Source organism: Penicillium angulare (assembly GCF_028827245.1).
Source record: "Penicillium angulare strain IBT 27051 chromosome Unknown utg000005l_segment0_segment0, whole genome shotgun sequence".
Lineage (NCBI taxonomy): Eukaryota > Fungi > Ascomycota > Eurotiomycetes > Eurotiales > Aspergillaceae > Penicillium > Penicillium angulare.
The window spans coordinates 78708-92246 of NW_026623164.1; the positions used below are offsets into that span (position 1 = coordinate 78708).

A 13539-nucleotide genomic window follows, 5' to 3' on the forward strand; every position below is an offset into this window, starting at 1 on the left:
AATGTTTTACCATCATTATTATCGGGATCTGGGGGAGAGTTACGGGGAGATCACTACGAGAGTTCCTAACTTTTGCCGTGGGAGAGGTGGTGGTATTCCGGTGGCCGAAAAGCTATGACGATGGAGGGGCAGAGTGGATGATGCCTTGACTGAGGGGCACACTACGGATACCTCAGGTACATACTACAAGTATAGTACATAGTATAGGCTAACACCAGTTCTGTTTATACATAGTATATAGAGGCATAGCTTTGTTCTGGCCTAGCTTGAACCAGTAGAATCCATTGGATTGGGCCATGAAGAACCTTCTCCATCCCGCATTCGGCTTGCCTGTTTCCAGCTTCTCGGTGGAAATGTACTCAACCATGTGGTCCCACGCCCTAAATACAGTCACCGGGGGATCTTCCTGGCGTTCTAAATGGGTGGAATTATGCAGAATTTTTATATAACCAATTCTATTAGGAATATTATTTTTCAGTTATTTTTTATACATTTTTATCTATTATTTTAAACGGTGGTGGCAATAACGGCATCTACTATACGTACATTCCACGGTTACTGTACATAAGTGGTATACAATATACATATACTCCCCAATTCAATTCCTGATCTCGATTATAAATACTACATATCTCCGGCACCGCAGATCCGAGACTACTACTACTACTAACACATACATATACTATGTATAGCTACTGTAGATGACTCAGGACAGTGGCAAGTCCTGCTGATTTCCACATACCTGTGGCCACACTTGACCCATTGGAATATCATGGAACCTGACAGATCAAATCTACAGATCAACTCTACATATGTACACCGGTGCAATTGACCTGGATCAATTGATCCTGTCTATCCTGCAGGGACTGTGAAACATAAATGTTCAAAACATTGAATCAATGATCCACTTTAGATGGCGTAAGAAACACTGATTGAAGATCCACAAGACAATAAAGTGAGGCAAATGTGTTAAAAATAATAATATAATAATAATAATTCTGACCAACGTGATCGCGTTCATATAGCCTCAATCGCGATGCCATGCGAACTACAGAATTTGGGATATAATACAATCAGAAAAAGAAAGCAAGTAGCATGATCTATCCCCATCCCAATGTCCAAATATACTAAGTCCACCAGTGGGGGTGGGTTACCAACCACCCAAACTTAACTCAATCCTCCACATTTGATTTTCGTGAGACCCCGGATCTATTCCTCCTTGACACCACCCCGGTAGTTCTTCTCCGCATTCTCAATGGAAGCCTTGTCGCTCTTGGGCTGACCCTGGGACATGAAGCCACCGGAGGCCTTGAAAGGACGAGCCAGATCGCCAGTGGCGGGCTTGCCGAACAGGTGGATCTTGACCAGGTTGCCCTCGAAAGCGCCCTTCAGGGGAATGATCGACTGGATCAAGAGAGGGTTGGTGTACTTGAAGTAGAAGTGCATCACGGCCATCATACCAACACCCATCAGCTGAGAGCGGAACATCTGGCGGACCTGGCCCTTATCGTAGTCCATGTTGGTGGTGGTGACGGGCTTGCCCTCCTCGCCGGTACCCATAGCGGCGGGCTCAACGTACTTGAGCGTGGTCATATCTACATCAGAGAAAGGGATGGAGGGTTAGTGGCGATTCTTTTCTTTGAGGTTGAGTTGGGGGAGAGATAGGACTTTCGCCCCCCCCCCCTAAATGCATGATCACGACATACCCTTTTTAGAATTGATCTTAGCCTGAGTGTACAGGCTGACGGCCAAGATGATCACGTTGGACAGAACGTAAACACCGCGCACCAGGTTCAGCACGTCAGGATCCTCAAAGGGAACCTTCTTAGCCAGCTGCATCATCACCAGGATGATGGCCAGGTTGGTACTGTAAAATCATAATCAGTTCTGAATGAGCAGAAAACATGAGTCGCGTGCCATTTTCAAGTGATACGTACATTTGAGGAGACACCATTTTGACGATTAGACCTTTGAAAATCCGAAAACTGGGGGGTGGAAGAAGGGGAGATGAGGATAGATAACAACAAAAAGCTCGATCGAACCTCTTCTTTGACCTTCCGCGAAAGTGGAAACCACGTATATTAAAAAAGGAACGGATCATCTAAATCCCGGATCACGGGACCCCTCCGCCTTGAATCTCCAAATGCACCACTTCCCCAGCTGGACCTGCATCAAAGGCCAACCCAGTAATCTCACTGACTGAATTGACCAGCATGTTGCTTCCGCATCCACAGACAGGATAAGACTGAACTTCATCCTAAATATTCAAGAGCAAAAAGTCTGAGGATCTTGGACACATCCTAAATGAAGGCCCGCAAGCGGTCTTTCTACTAACCGCCAGAACAGCAACCAATCACTGGGATTTCCCTCCCCCTTTGTTTCATTATTCAGTCAGCTCTGGGGGTACCAGATCTGAAGAATGATTGTACCCCGAGCCACGTATCGTAATTCAAAGAGAATTATGATACATACAGCGTCTCGACTGGCCTGTTATATCTCGCCTTAACTACTAAAGAGATGTTCCAACGGCAGTGGCAGTGGTTTCCAAATCGGGACTAGCGCCGGATCCGCGGTCGCAGTCTTTAGCGACTGGTCCCGGCTGCGACATTTCTGACTTCTTCATCCATCAACAACGCGCGTGCCTGCTCCCTTTTAAATCGCTTTCCCATCCCACTTTGTCTCGGATCGCTTGCGACACCCACTCTACGCGCTACCCAACTATTTGCGACCAATAATCCTCCAAAATGCCTGGCGGAAAGGGAAAGTCGATCGGCGGAAAGGGTGGTTCCAAGGACTCTGCGGGGAAGGCCCAGAAGTCTCACAGCGCGAAGGCTGGTCTGCAGGTTAGTGTGGTGGTCTACTAGCTGGGACATCTGTACTGGTTACGACGGGCCGAATATGCAATCAAGGGGGAATCATATCGTTCGATGGAATGGGATGTCCCGACGCGTCAACTGGGAAGCCCCCTCCCCCCTCACCTCGAGGTTGATTGAGGGGTTCCTTGATATGTTCCTACCTTGTCGCACAGTTTATCTCTTCGTTGTCAGCGATGGTCACCATGCGACCTCGTCTATATCGATACACTAACCATTTTTTGGATTGCTAGTTCCCCTGTGGTCGTGTTAAGCGTTTCTTGAAGAACAACACCCAGAACAAGATGCGTGTGGGTGCCAAGGGTATGTTCTCCTGTCGCTCGCGTACCCCCTTTTTCGCTCCTGTCAATGCTAACCTCACTTTTCAACAGCCGCCGTTTACGTGACAGCAGTCTTGGAGTACTTGACTGCCGAGGTTCTTGAGTTGGCTGGTAACGCTGCCAAGGACTTGAAGGTTAAGCGTATTACCCCTCGCCACCTGCAACTCGCCATCCGTGGTGATGAAGAGCTGGACACTCTCATCCGCGCTACCATCGCTTTCGGTGGTGTTCTACCCCGTATCAACCGCGCTCTGCTTCTGAAGGTGGAGCAGAAGAAGAAGGGCAAGCCTGAGCTGTGAAATTGAGAAATTCCGCAAAAATTGGAGATCTGGTACGATACTATATATTCGGAGATACTATCCCACGATTTCTATACCGTACCCTCCTCCTGTCCCGACCAGGTGAATACTTAAATAGTTTCGCCTTTCTTCGTTTCTCACGGCGTGTGACTTTTGTGTTGTCTATCTATTCCCCGGCTTATTTTTCGCTGTTGTTCTTTTATTTCCTGTTCCTTTTTTTTTCTATTTTGACTCATTTGACATGTTCCATGATCAATTCGAGTGGGCGCTGTAATGGGAAAATGGGGATATCCTGGTAGTGAGTGAAATTATTCTACTTCTTGATTCAATATGCTTTGCTGCATGTTCTATTCCTCTTCGGTGTATATTACCTAGGTAGTCTATGTAAGTTGGCTTATAACTTGCTTGAAGGGAGTCCTGGTAACAAACCTGTGCGTACTATAGTGTGATGTCCTCGTACAAAAGAAAGCATAACAACTTCCAAGGTTAAAACCGAACATTCCCCACGAGTACCACCATATGCAGGGTCACTTCGGTATTCGGAGTCTATCACAAGTTCGTGTTACCACTAACTACAATATAACAATATTTATACTTATTTTCAATTGCAGATTAACTGATTTTTAGACAGTCCTAATAGCGTATATAATATAATATTATATAAATAATTCATGTATTATAGACTAGGGTATTACAATTAGAATATCCACCGATATATGTACATGTATAAGCGCTGACAAGCTCAGGCTAATTCCAACATGCATGGTGGAATTCAGGTGATCGACAGGGACATGCCGGGGCTATGTCAATCACTGATCATAATAAACAAAGCGAGCCCGGCGTCTTGGCATTGTGGAAATGTTTCAAGTTGTCTTTGATTCTGGAACTTCTTTCATACATTGGTACATTTATTTCACATTCTTGATGATTATTAGAGGATATGTTGGTTGAGTGTCAACTATATCCATTCCAATGCTTATAACTAGATTCCAGGAGGGTTTTGGTTAACCTTGAGCCGGAGAGTCACTATGTACTACCTAGTACTATCATATCATAATCCAAGTTGATCTGCATATCCACTGAATTTATATTTACCTAGATATCTTTACTTGTAGTATGCACCAAGTACCAAGTTGCTTGGACTTGAAGGCTCCATAACTATTAAATTATAACTTGAAGCTCAACAATACCATAGTATCATTTTAAGATCGACCTAGGCTGTAGTACAGCTGAGTTGCCCATCGCTGGCCTGGAGGTGAACTTTGCGCTTAATATACTAAATATCGGGCTCAAGGTATCTACACCATGAAACTACGATCTACGAGTCAACACTCCATGGATAATATAAACCTGAACCAACATTGAAACAGTAAAAGGTACATTGATCGTTCAAATCTGAGTACAGCATTCAGAGAAAAGCCCCAGACCTGCAGAAAATACCAAACATGAGAAAAGAAACCCTTAAATCAAGAGGATGGAAAAGAAGATGGAAAAAGACCATCCGACCCATATATGTAGGTAAGATGAAAACAAGTCACTTGAGTCTTGTCACCAGGCTATAGAAAATAGGATTTAATATACATCCTGCGAATCTATAGCCATAGTATACCATGATGATCCATCCCGAGGTTCTGATGTTTAAATTGTATCAGAGCCCTAGATCCAAAAAAGATCACCAGATCATCGACAAAATCAAACATCCAGTAACCAGATCAAGAGTAAATATCCGCGCAAAAGGCAAAAAGAAAAAACAGAGTCAAATGACCACCGTCCCCGGGGTCAAGTCAACGGTCAAGTCATAAAAAACCGTTGACTTGATATATTAGGGGATCGGATCGCCTGAGATAGGAAGAAAGGTGTGCAAAAAGTAGAAATGAAGAAGGGCTTCAACGTCATTAGATGCGAGTCGCCCCATGTACAACACTAAAACAGGCAAGAATATGCAAATGCTGATATTGTCGTGTCTCCTACCAGTGGTAGGGTCTTTTGGTCATTCTTCGTATGCATCCCGCGTTCACCAAGCGGCGGGGTCGTGATCCGCTCCAGCGTTGCTAAGGAACACAAAACAAGCCATGGGATTTGCGTGCAAACGGCGCCCGCAGGAATTTCAAACAAAGTCCAAAGGAAAAATAAAAATAAGAGTTGAAAAATAAAAAACACAAATTGAAAGGTGAAGAAACAGAAAAAAGAAGAAAAAAAGGCCAGTGCACTTTAGGTGACCGTTAGTGGAAAAGACCTGCGCGGCAAAATGTTTTCCTCCAGAAAATTTCAAGGAAAAGAATAAAACATCAAGTCATATCCAACAGGAGTCGTCAAGAGCGAGAATGGTGTATGTCTGTGGTGGATTTGTTGTTGGGCTGCCCCAAAATAGTTAAAAAAAACGTCTAAACTTGGCTGGATCAGCGAAACAATGGATTTTTCTGGTCTTTTTTTTTTGGTTGGTTGTCATCTCGTCATCCCTCATCGAATCGTAAGCCGGTAATTTCGCAGAACAGGGCCTCGTGATACAAGTTCGTATTCGTCTCGCGGCAAAGCAGTCAGATGCTGGCAAAAAAATAGGGTGGGGGATCGCCATTTCGTTTCCGTCGCGCTTCGGGTTAAAACAAATAAGAAGATAAAAACCAAAGAATTATGTTTGTTCTTTCTACTCCACAATGATTTCGACGCCGGAAGTAGAGCGAAGCTCGTCACTGCCGCGAGCCTGGTGTCCGTTTTGGCGCCGGAAACCGGGGCCCTTGTCGGGCGTCGGGCCACGCGGTTGGCGAATCGGCATGCGCTCCTGCTGAGCGGTGTCAAATCCCACTCCCATTCCACGGTTGCTGCCAATGGCACCTGCGGACGAGGGCTGGCTGTCCTGCTCCCAGGAGAACATACCACGCAATCGTCGGGGGCTTGAGTTAGGCCCACCGATGCCTGTACCCAGAGAAAGGCCACCCAGACTGTTGACCAGTAGATTATCATCACGCTGCATACCCAGAGAGGAACCGGAAGGCGCGGAGGTCAAGGTAGGGGTGTTGGATGCGCCGGTGGGCGCACCTTCGTACTGTAGGCGAGTCCCGTTGGACTGCAGAGCGGCTGGGAAGCTAGCGGAGGAAGGAACGGGGGATGGGGTATAAGAACGCAAGTCGGCGAAAGACTTGGCGGCACGGAGGTTCTGGGGGTTGTTAAAGTTGCCCGGCGAGTCCAAAACACCGAGGAAGCCGGAGGTCTGCCCACGTAGAGTGTTAAAAGCACCAGCACCACCTTCATTACGAGCCTCACTAAAGTCAATGGTGGCAGCACGGTTCAATCCTCGGCGAGAGCTATCGGACTGTCCCGCTGGGGGAATAGGCTGCAAAGGTGGGCTCACATTACTGCCGGCAGCGACTTTAAAAACCTGGACCTGGCGTTGATCCCCGCTTCCACGGGAGGCATGGGCCAACCCCATGTTGTGCGCCAGAGTGTGAACCGTGCGTCGCTGGGTCGGGGTCAGATTGGAGGGGAACATGACGGAATCGCGGGCGGTGTCTTCCTTGAAGAGAAGGAGCTGAGAGTAGTAGTGAAGGGTCTGGGTGTCGTTCAAGTTCACATCTAAAATAACATCAAGATAATAATTAGCGAACAAGATCAAAAATGTCAAAAATAGTTTTCCCGTCATTCATATTCAGTTCTTTTTCGTCTGATTCCATCTGTGATTGGTATCTTCAGGCTTGGGAAGAGTTTTCAAAAAAAAAATTTTGCTTACCGAGTTTCTGGCCACGTTGTGACACTGGAGAGGGCGAGCTTGCTGGAATATGCGAGTTCAGAGATGTCATAGAGCTCTGAGTGTGTAGTTGTCCAGAAGGCATAGGTCGGTGCTGCTCTTCGAGCTGACCGCGACGCTCTCGCTTCTCCCGTTCGATCCGTTCCCGCTCTTGCAGGGGCAGCATCTTCTTATATTCCACCCGCAGTTTCCGGCCCTGAAGCTCAAAATGGTTGAGCATTTCAATCACGGTAGCCGTTTCCTCTGCAGATGTGAAGTTGGCAAAAGCCAGACCGCGAAAGACTCCGTTGTCGAAGTGGTAGTTGAAGGCGTATGGGAGCGGCAAGTTCAACTCCGTCATCAGCTGCACTAGCTGCTCCTTCTTCACAGCAAATGGGATATTCTTGATGACGATCGCGGTTGGGATCAGTTCGTCATCGCCGTCCGATGAAGCCGAAGCTTCCGGGCGCATTGCAGTGCTTTGGATGGGACCGGGGCCTAGGTTTGAAAATGCATTTGGCATTCCCGGTTGCTGATCAAGCCAGGTCTATTATTGATAAAGAGTTGGTTTGATTAGTCAATGTTACGATGGAAAGGGAAGGGAATTAAGAGCGAAAGAATCTAAACTGGATGGGTTGTTGAGGTGAAGATGAAGATGAAGTTGGAGTTGGGGATGATGGAGAGTGATCCACATACAGTAGGCAAACCGGTGCGTCCTCGGGCAGCCGGTTTCAAGCTGGCGGAAGCAGAACGGATTCCAGCCAAACTCTGGGGGTTGGCAAAGCCATTTGGATTCCAAGTCTGCGAACCCGAGAGATCATACGAGTAGGAGTTGTTGTTTTGCTGCTGCATGGGAGGGTTCAACCGCTCCAGCCTTGCGGACTCGTATCGGGCCATCTGATCCTCGTACAGGTTGACGGGCATGGGACCGTAGGCGTCAAACTGTCTAGAAGGTTGACGGTGTAGAGGTTGTTGATGCCGCTGGGAACCAGGGGAACGCGCGGAGGGATCGTGATACATGTCCGGTTGTTGATAACTCATGAGGAACGAGGATTCCTTGGCGAAGACCCGAGGAATGTGGGCATGCAAAATCCACCACAAACACGAGGTCGAACAAGATACCGTCGCACGGAACTAATGGGACATGAGGCTAACGGTTGAAGATGGAGGGAGAACACACCACGGAGGGGGGGGGGGGATAAGGGGAGGGTGGTTGTGGTGGTTGGAGGTTGGAGGTTGTGTGGGAAAAGGCGGAAAGAAGCAGACGAAGAGGAAAAAAAGGAAGGCAAAATGGCTCACGGATGCAAAGTCGTGCACGTTCGGATCATGAAAAAGGGGGGGCCTTTTTTAGTGTAGTTTTTTTTTCCTTTTTCTTTTCCTTTTTCTTTTTTCTTCTGCTCTATTTTCCTTGTTATTTCTCAGAGAAATAAATTAAATATAGAAAAGGAGTTATAACTAAATAACTCTTGTTTTCTGGTTCTTCTCAGAAAAGTTCCTGGAGTTTGGGAGGGAACAGCAGTAGCAAGTAGTAGCAGCAGAAGCGGGGGAAAACGAAATTGCTGGGAAACAGAGAGAGACGGATCTGGTTGGTCAGCCAAGAACCGGGGGAGTAAGGGAGTCACAACTGTACAGAGTACAGATGGGTTGTTGTGAGATTGTTGTGGGAAGATGAGAAATGATATGGATCAAGGAAATCAGAAATCAGAAGTCCAGAAAAAAGAGCAGACTTCAAAGTTCGTGAGCGAGACATTTATATTATATACAAGTACTACTACTGCTACGGAATAGTACTAGAAGCTGATCTCCAGTGCAATGAACTAATTGAAAATAATAATCAAAATAATAACCAAATAGAATCAAATATACTAGTCTGTACAAATATAAAAATATCTAAAAAAGACCAGACTAGATCCGCATCGAGATTGACGCCCCTGGATGGAATGACCCGGTTTGTTCCTGATGCCGGTACTTGCCTTCACTACGGGACTTACATTGTAACCACAAGTACCTTTCAACCTTGGTACAACACCCGTGAACTATACATCTACATCTACATTTACTCTACATCTACCTCTATATCTATCTTTATGGACTATCCAGAGTATACTATTTCTACCTTGATGATTCGATTTCTCATTCTGTCTCTACAGTATAACCCCTTTACTTCCAGGTGCCACACTAAGATCGCCCCCCTACCAATGGCCCGGCTCCTTTCCGGTGCCTCGAACCCACCGAATCAGCGTCCTTTTCGCCTCCCAGCTCCAGTTCGTCGGCTCCCTTCCCATTCCTTTTGTGGCTGCTTCTCTCTCACTGGAGCCTACGACTCCATCCACCTCCATCCGCTTATATTAGACTCGCCCAGTGGGAACACTCCTACTCCATCTACTAGTAATGGTCGCGTCACGGAGTATTTATGACCAATAGTTCCAGTTTGCCCACAGCTGAAATTAAATAATTAAATAATTAAATAATAACCGTGTTTCATCGACCTGTCAACACTTTTCAACACTTTCTCGCACGAGCGGTTTCAAATATGACATCGAACACGTCGACTGTCTAGCTCTAGTTCGAGTTCTCGCGGCTCGCGCCCTGCCTCGTGCTTCCCGCACTATACCACTATATACACTACGTCTGCCAGTGCACATCTGATCTTCCAATATTCTGCAATTCCTAAAAGGAACTATGATGTGTTCCTAATCCGGGATCTGCTACGGATCTGCTATCTATAATTGAGCCCGACTCCATCACCCATCCTAAGTTCCTTAGGTTCTTTAGTCTCCAACCAATTTCACTAGATAATCCCCGAGACCTCCTTTTTCCCTTTTCCCTTTTCCCTTTTTCTTTTTTCTTTTTTTCTTTTTTTCTTCTGGGATAGCGTCACTCAGGGGATCTTCGACTCGGACTCCATTAACTCACACTACTCCGTACTCGCCACTCTATTCCGCAATAGACATAATGACATACCCAATGATTCCTTTATTTAGTACCTAACTTCCCTTTTTCTATCCCTTTTTCTTCTTTTATTCGATACAATATACCTCATACCTAACCCCATTGCAGAAATATGGCGTGAGAGTATTTTAACGGCAATTGAATCTCCCCCTGATTGACGGCGCATGAAGCTATCTCAGCCAGGGCCCACTTCGAGAAATTGAAACTTGCGCCTGAGCTCCACGATCCGCGCCTTCCCCGTTTCTAGTGTCTCTGGAACTTCTGGGAAACCTTCCTAGCTATTCAGCTAGAACCCGCTAGAGGCGGCTTAGAACCCCCCTGTGGAAACGTCAGATTCAAATTCGAATGGTTTGCAGCCGGTGGAGCACTATAGTACCTTCCCCTCCAACGAGGCAGCCTACTGGATTCAATTCAACTCCTTATCCTGAGAGATTATTGGGTCTTCGGAATCTGGCAGATTGGGTCACGGAAAGCTCCAGGGGGTCTAAAGTGGAAGGAACTGAAATAGCTTCCCCGGGGATTTGTGAGTGTTTTCCGAATGGCTTTGCCCCTTTTTTTTTCTTGTTTCTTTTTCCTTTTCTCCGTTTCTTTCCCTTTTACTCCGATGGGTTATTTTTATTTTTATTCATTAATTAACTGTTTCTATTTGTGGCCTTTGACACTGAGGACCTTGTGAGCGTACTTTATACGTCGTAGATGATCGAGGTCTTTGTCAATTTAGGTTATATCTCGCATATGAGGTTTTTATACTCCGTACTGGCCCCAGGAAGCAGCCGGGGGCTGAAAGCTTATACCAAAAGGTTAACAGGGTTCTAAAATCTTATGAACCCATAAATTTCTTGTGGTAGCTTGGAGCTCAAAATGAAGATGACAACCCATGAGCTTGAATTTTAATCAACAAAATAGCTTCAAATGCCAAGCCCCTCCTTAAGGGCAGACTTCAACTCCATAAAAAGCAATCTAGCCCAATCAGTCTAGACAAAATCGACTACTTCATCTCCTTCAATCTCAAAGTCGAATCAAATACGCATACGAACTCCCCCCTTTTAAGCTTAGCCTTATACATTGCCTGGTCGGCATGCCCCAGTAACACCAGCGGGTCCAATCCATGATCCGGATAACGCGCAACACCAAGACTCCCTCTGATCTTCAACAAAATCCCATGCTCCAACAAAAAAGGCCTCGCAAATATGCGGCCTAGAATGCCCCGAAAAACAGATTCCTCCTGTTTTTGCCGCTCGATGCCTTGTATCGTAGACTCGATACCAACTGCGTCATTCCATACTATTAAGAATTCATCACCGCCCATACGAGCAACTGTATCTTCTTCTCGACAGACTGCTTTAAGTCTCTTGGCTGTCTCGACTAACAGTGAGTCTCCGGTAGAATGACCATAGGTATCGTTGATGTTTTTGAAAGAGTTCATATCGATCATTCCGATCGCGAAGTGGTTTTGCTCGGTGCTATTTGAGGCTGAGATCTTCTTTTGTATGTGCTCTAGTAAGAATGTACGATTGTAGAGTCCTGTCAATGAGTCGTGACAGACTTTCCATTGGAGGTTTTCGATGATTGTCTCTTTGGAGGTGATGTCAAATGAAACCGATATGAAAGCTGTTGTTCCTGGTGCGTTGATGGGTATTATAGTACAGTTGATCCAATATAATGTACCAATTTTGGTTTTGTGGCAAATCTGTCCCCGCCAGATTGAGCCTCCCGTGACCTTGGTCCACATCTCATGGTAGAAGCTGGTTGGGTGATGCCCGGACTTGATAAGATGGTAGCTTTGCCCGATGAGCTCATGTCTGGAGTATCCCGATGCGGCGCAGAACAGGTCATTCACGTTGGTGATGGTCCCTTTCTTGTCTGTTTCCGCAAAAATAGTGGCGCTGTTGATAGCCAACTTGAAGAGGTCGTTCATGGCCTGAGAGGGTGGGTTTGGTGGTTATTTATGAGGGAAATGACAACCTTACTTGCATGCATCGAAGTAAAAGCTTCCGGCCTATGTTTGGATGACTGCTGTTTCTATTGCTTCTTTTCTCCAGGTCACCCACAGCTTCACCGCACTGTGGGATAGACTTAAAAATGCATTAGCGAGCAGCATGCTGGTCTTGTAAGTATTGGTCAGTGGATTCATATTATTGGCTGGCTGTGTAGGGTATTACCAGCATGACGGGAAGAGGCACTAGTAGTAGCCAAAGTGACCAATGACTGTTTCTTGTTTTTAGTGGGTTGTTCTTTCTCATGCATAGAGGTTATTCCTTGTCATGTAGAGAACGCGAGGGGGCCATGTTGCGTAACTTCGACAAGAGGTAGACGTAAGACACCAAAAATGCAGATAAGATCAAGTCTGCTCCGTTCATCAAGGGAGTATCGAGGTGGCTTTGATAATTTCCAGACTCGGATCAATTCCTCTCTAAAGCATCTCCTGTCCTGTCCTCGAGGAAAGTGTCGGTCGGCGAGGGGATCTGGTCGTCCCAGAGGGTTGTGAATCTCCCAACTGATTTCTTTCTCACTGCGAGCGCCCAAGTGGGATTCGATTGCGGAATAGGACTTAGAAGACTCGGATTTAGTGAGCGCCACTGTGTATATTCTGGGGTTTCCACCTAGCATCACTTTGATAGTTCAATTCAAGTTCAAGTTCCTACCATCCACTACTAGTACTAGTAGTTACTAGTATAGGGACGGAGCACCGGGTTGCGGACTGATGTTTAGACAAAATACTAACGACTTTAGGTTTCATTAGCGTCCCGTTCTGACTCGTGCTATTGATCATTGCCTTTATAGGGGTAATTCCAATTCAGAGCGATGAGTATGGCAACTCCGAAGGCCCCAACGGAGTCCTTGGTGCTTAACTATGATCGTTAAAATCTTCAGGGTAGTACAGTAACATTATCTGGAGAAATGACGGAGTCCGAATTGATAGCCTACCATTTCTCTCCATGTGATGTGAATAAAGTCAAAAAGACAGCAGATCTACATTGTTCCTGGATGATCCTTCTCTACTCCAGACAGTCCGCACGGAACCTCCGTACCCTGAATCCAACAAACATCGAAGATTAAATGCCGATCAAAAATTTAACCCCTCCTCACTATAATTCTGTAACATGTCAAGCGGGGGTTGCATTGCATCACCCGGGGCGAGAGATCGGCTCAAGCCACAGTGGTCTTTTCGAAAGATCTTCACGCCCCAGTTAGGTTCTAGAGAAGGCAATGCGGGAGATAGCCCCCGCGGTGATAGGACAAATGGTGTGAACAAGCCTGAAACAGACCCAAGCCGGCACTCTCTACGCAAATGGCTGACGAGTCGTGGACCCACTTGTTCCCTCCTGCACTGAGCGAGAGAGAAAAACTGGGTCTTCAGACCCCTTCACGTC

At 46.3% G+C, this 13539-nt stretch overlaps 4 protein-coding genes across 4 annotated transcripts; 1 reads left to right on the plus strand and 3 right to left on the minus strand.

Annotated features, from left to right (window-relative positions):
• Positions 1-1209: 1209 nt before the first annotated feature.
• N7478_007420 (PHO88 family protein) lies at positions 1210-1954 on the minus strand (the record flags this gene model as incomplete). Its single annotated transcript, XM_056923634.1, has 3 exons — positions 1210-1595; positions 1707-1867; positions 1938-1954. The coding sequence occupies 3 exons, from the start codon at positions 1952-1954 to the stop codon at positions 1210-1212; spliced, it is 564 nt and encodes a 187-aa protein (XP_056776360.1).
• Positions 1955-2744: 790 nt separating this feature from the next.
• htz1 (histone H2AZ) lies at positions 2745-3492 on the plus strand (the record flags this gene model as incomplete). The annotated part of the gene is made up of 3 exons (XM_056923635.1): positions 2745-2843; positions 3107-3176; positions 3245-3492. 3 exons carry the CDS (start codon positions 2745-2747, stop codon positions 3490-3492), a joined length of 417 nt encoding a protein of 138 aa, XP_056776361.1.
• Positions 3493-6136: 2644 nt separating this feature from the next.
• N7478_007422 (uncharacterized protein) lies at positions 6137-8233 on the minus strand (the record flags this gene model as incomplete). Its single annotated transcript, XM_056923636.1, has 3 exons — positions 6137-7062; positions 7217-7760; positions 7910-8233. The coding sequence occupies 3 exons, from the start codon at positions 8231-8233 to the stop codon at positions 6137-6139; spliced, it is 1794 nt and encodes a 597-aa protein (XP_056776362.1).
• Positions 8234-11153: 2920 nt separating this feature from the next.
• Positions 11154-12083, minus strand: N7478_007423 (nucleotide cyclase; the record flags this gene model as incomplete). The annotated part of the gene is made up of 1 exon (XM_056923637.1): positions 11154-12083. The coding sequence occupies one exon, from the start codon at positions 12081-12083 to the stop codon at positions 11154-11156; it is 930 nt and encodes a 309-aa protein (XP_056776363.1).
• Between the last annotated feature and the right edge of the window lie 1456 nt (positions 12084-13539).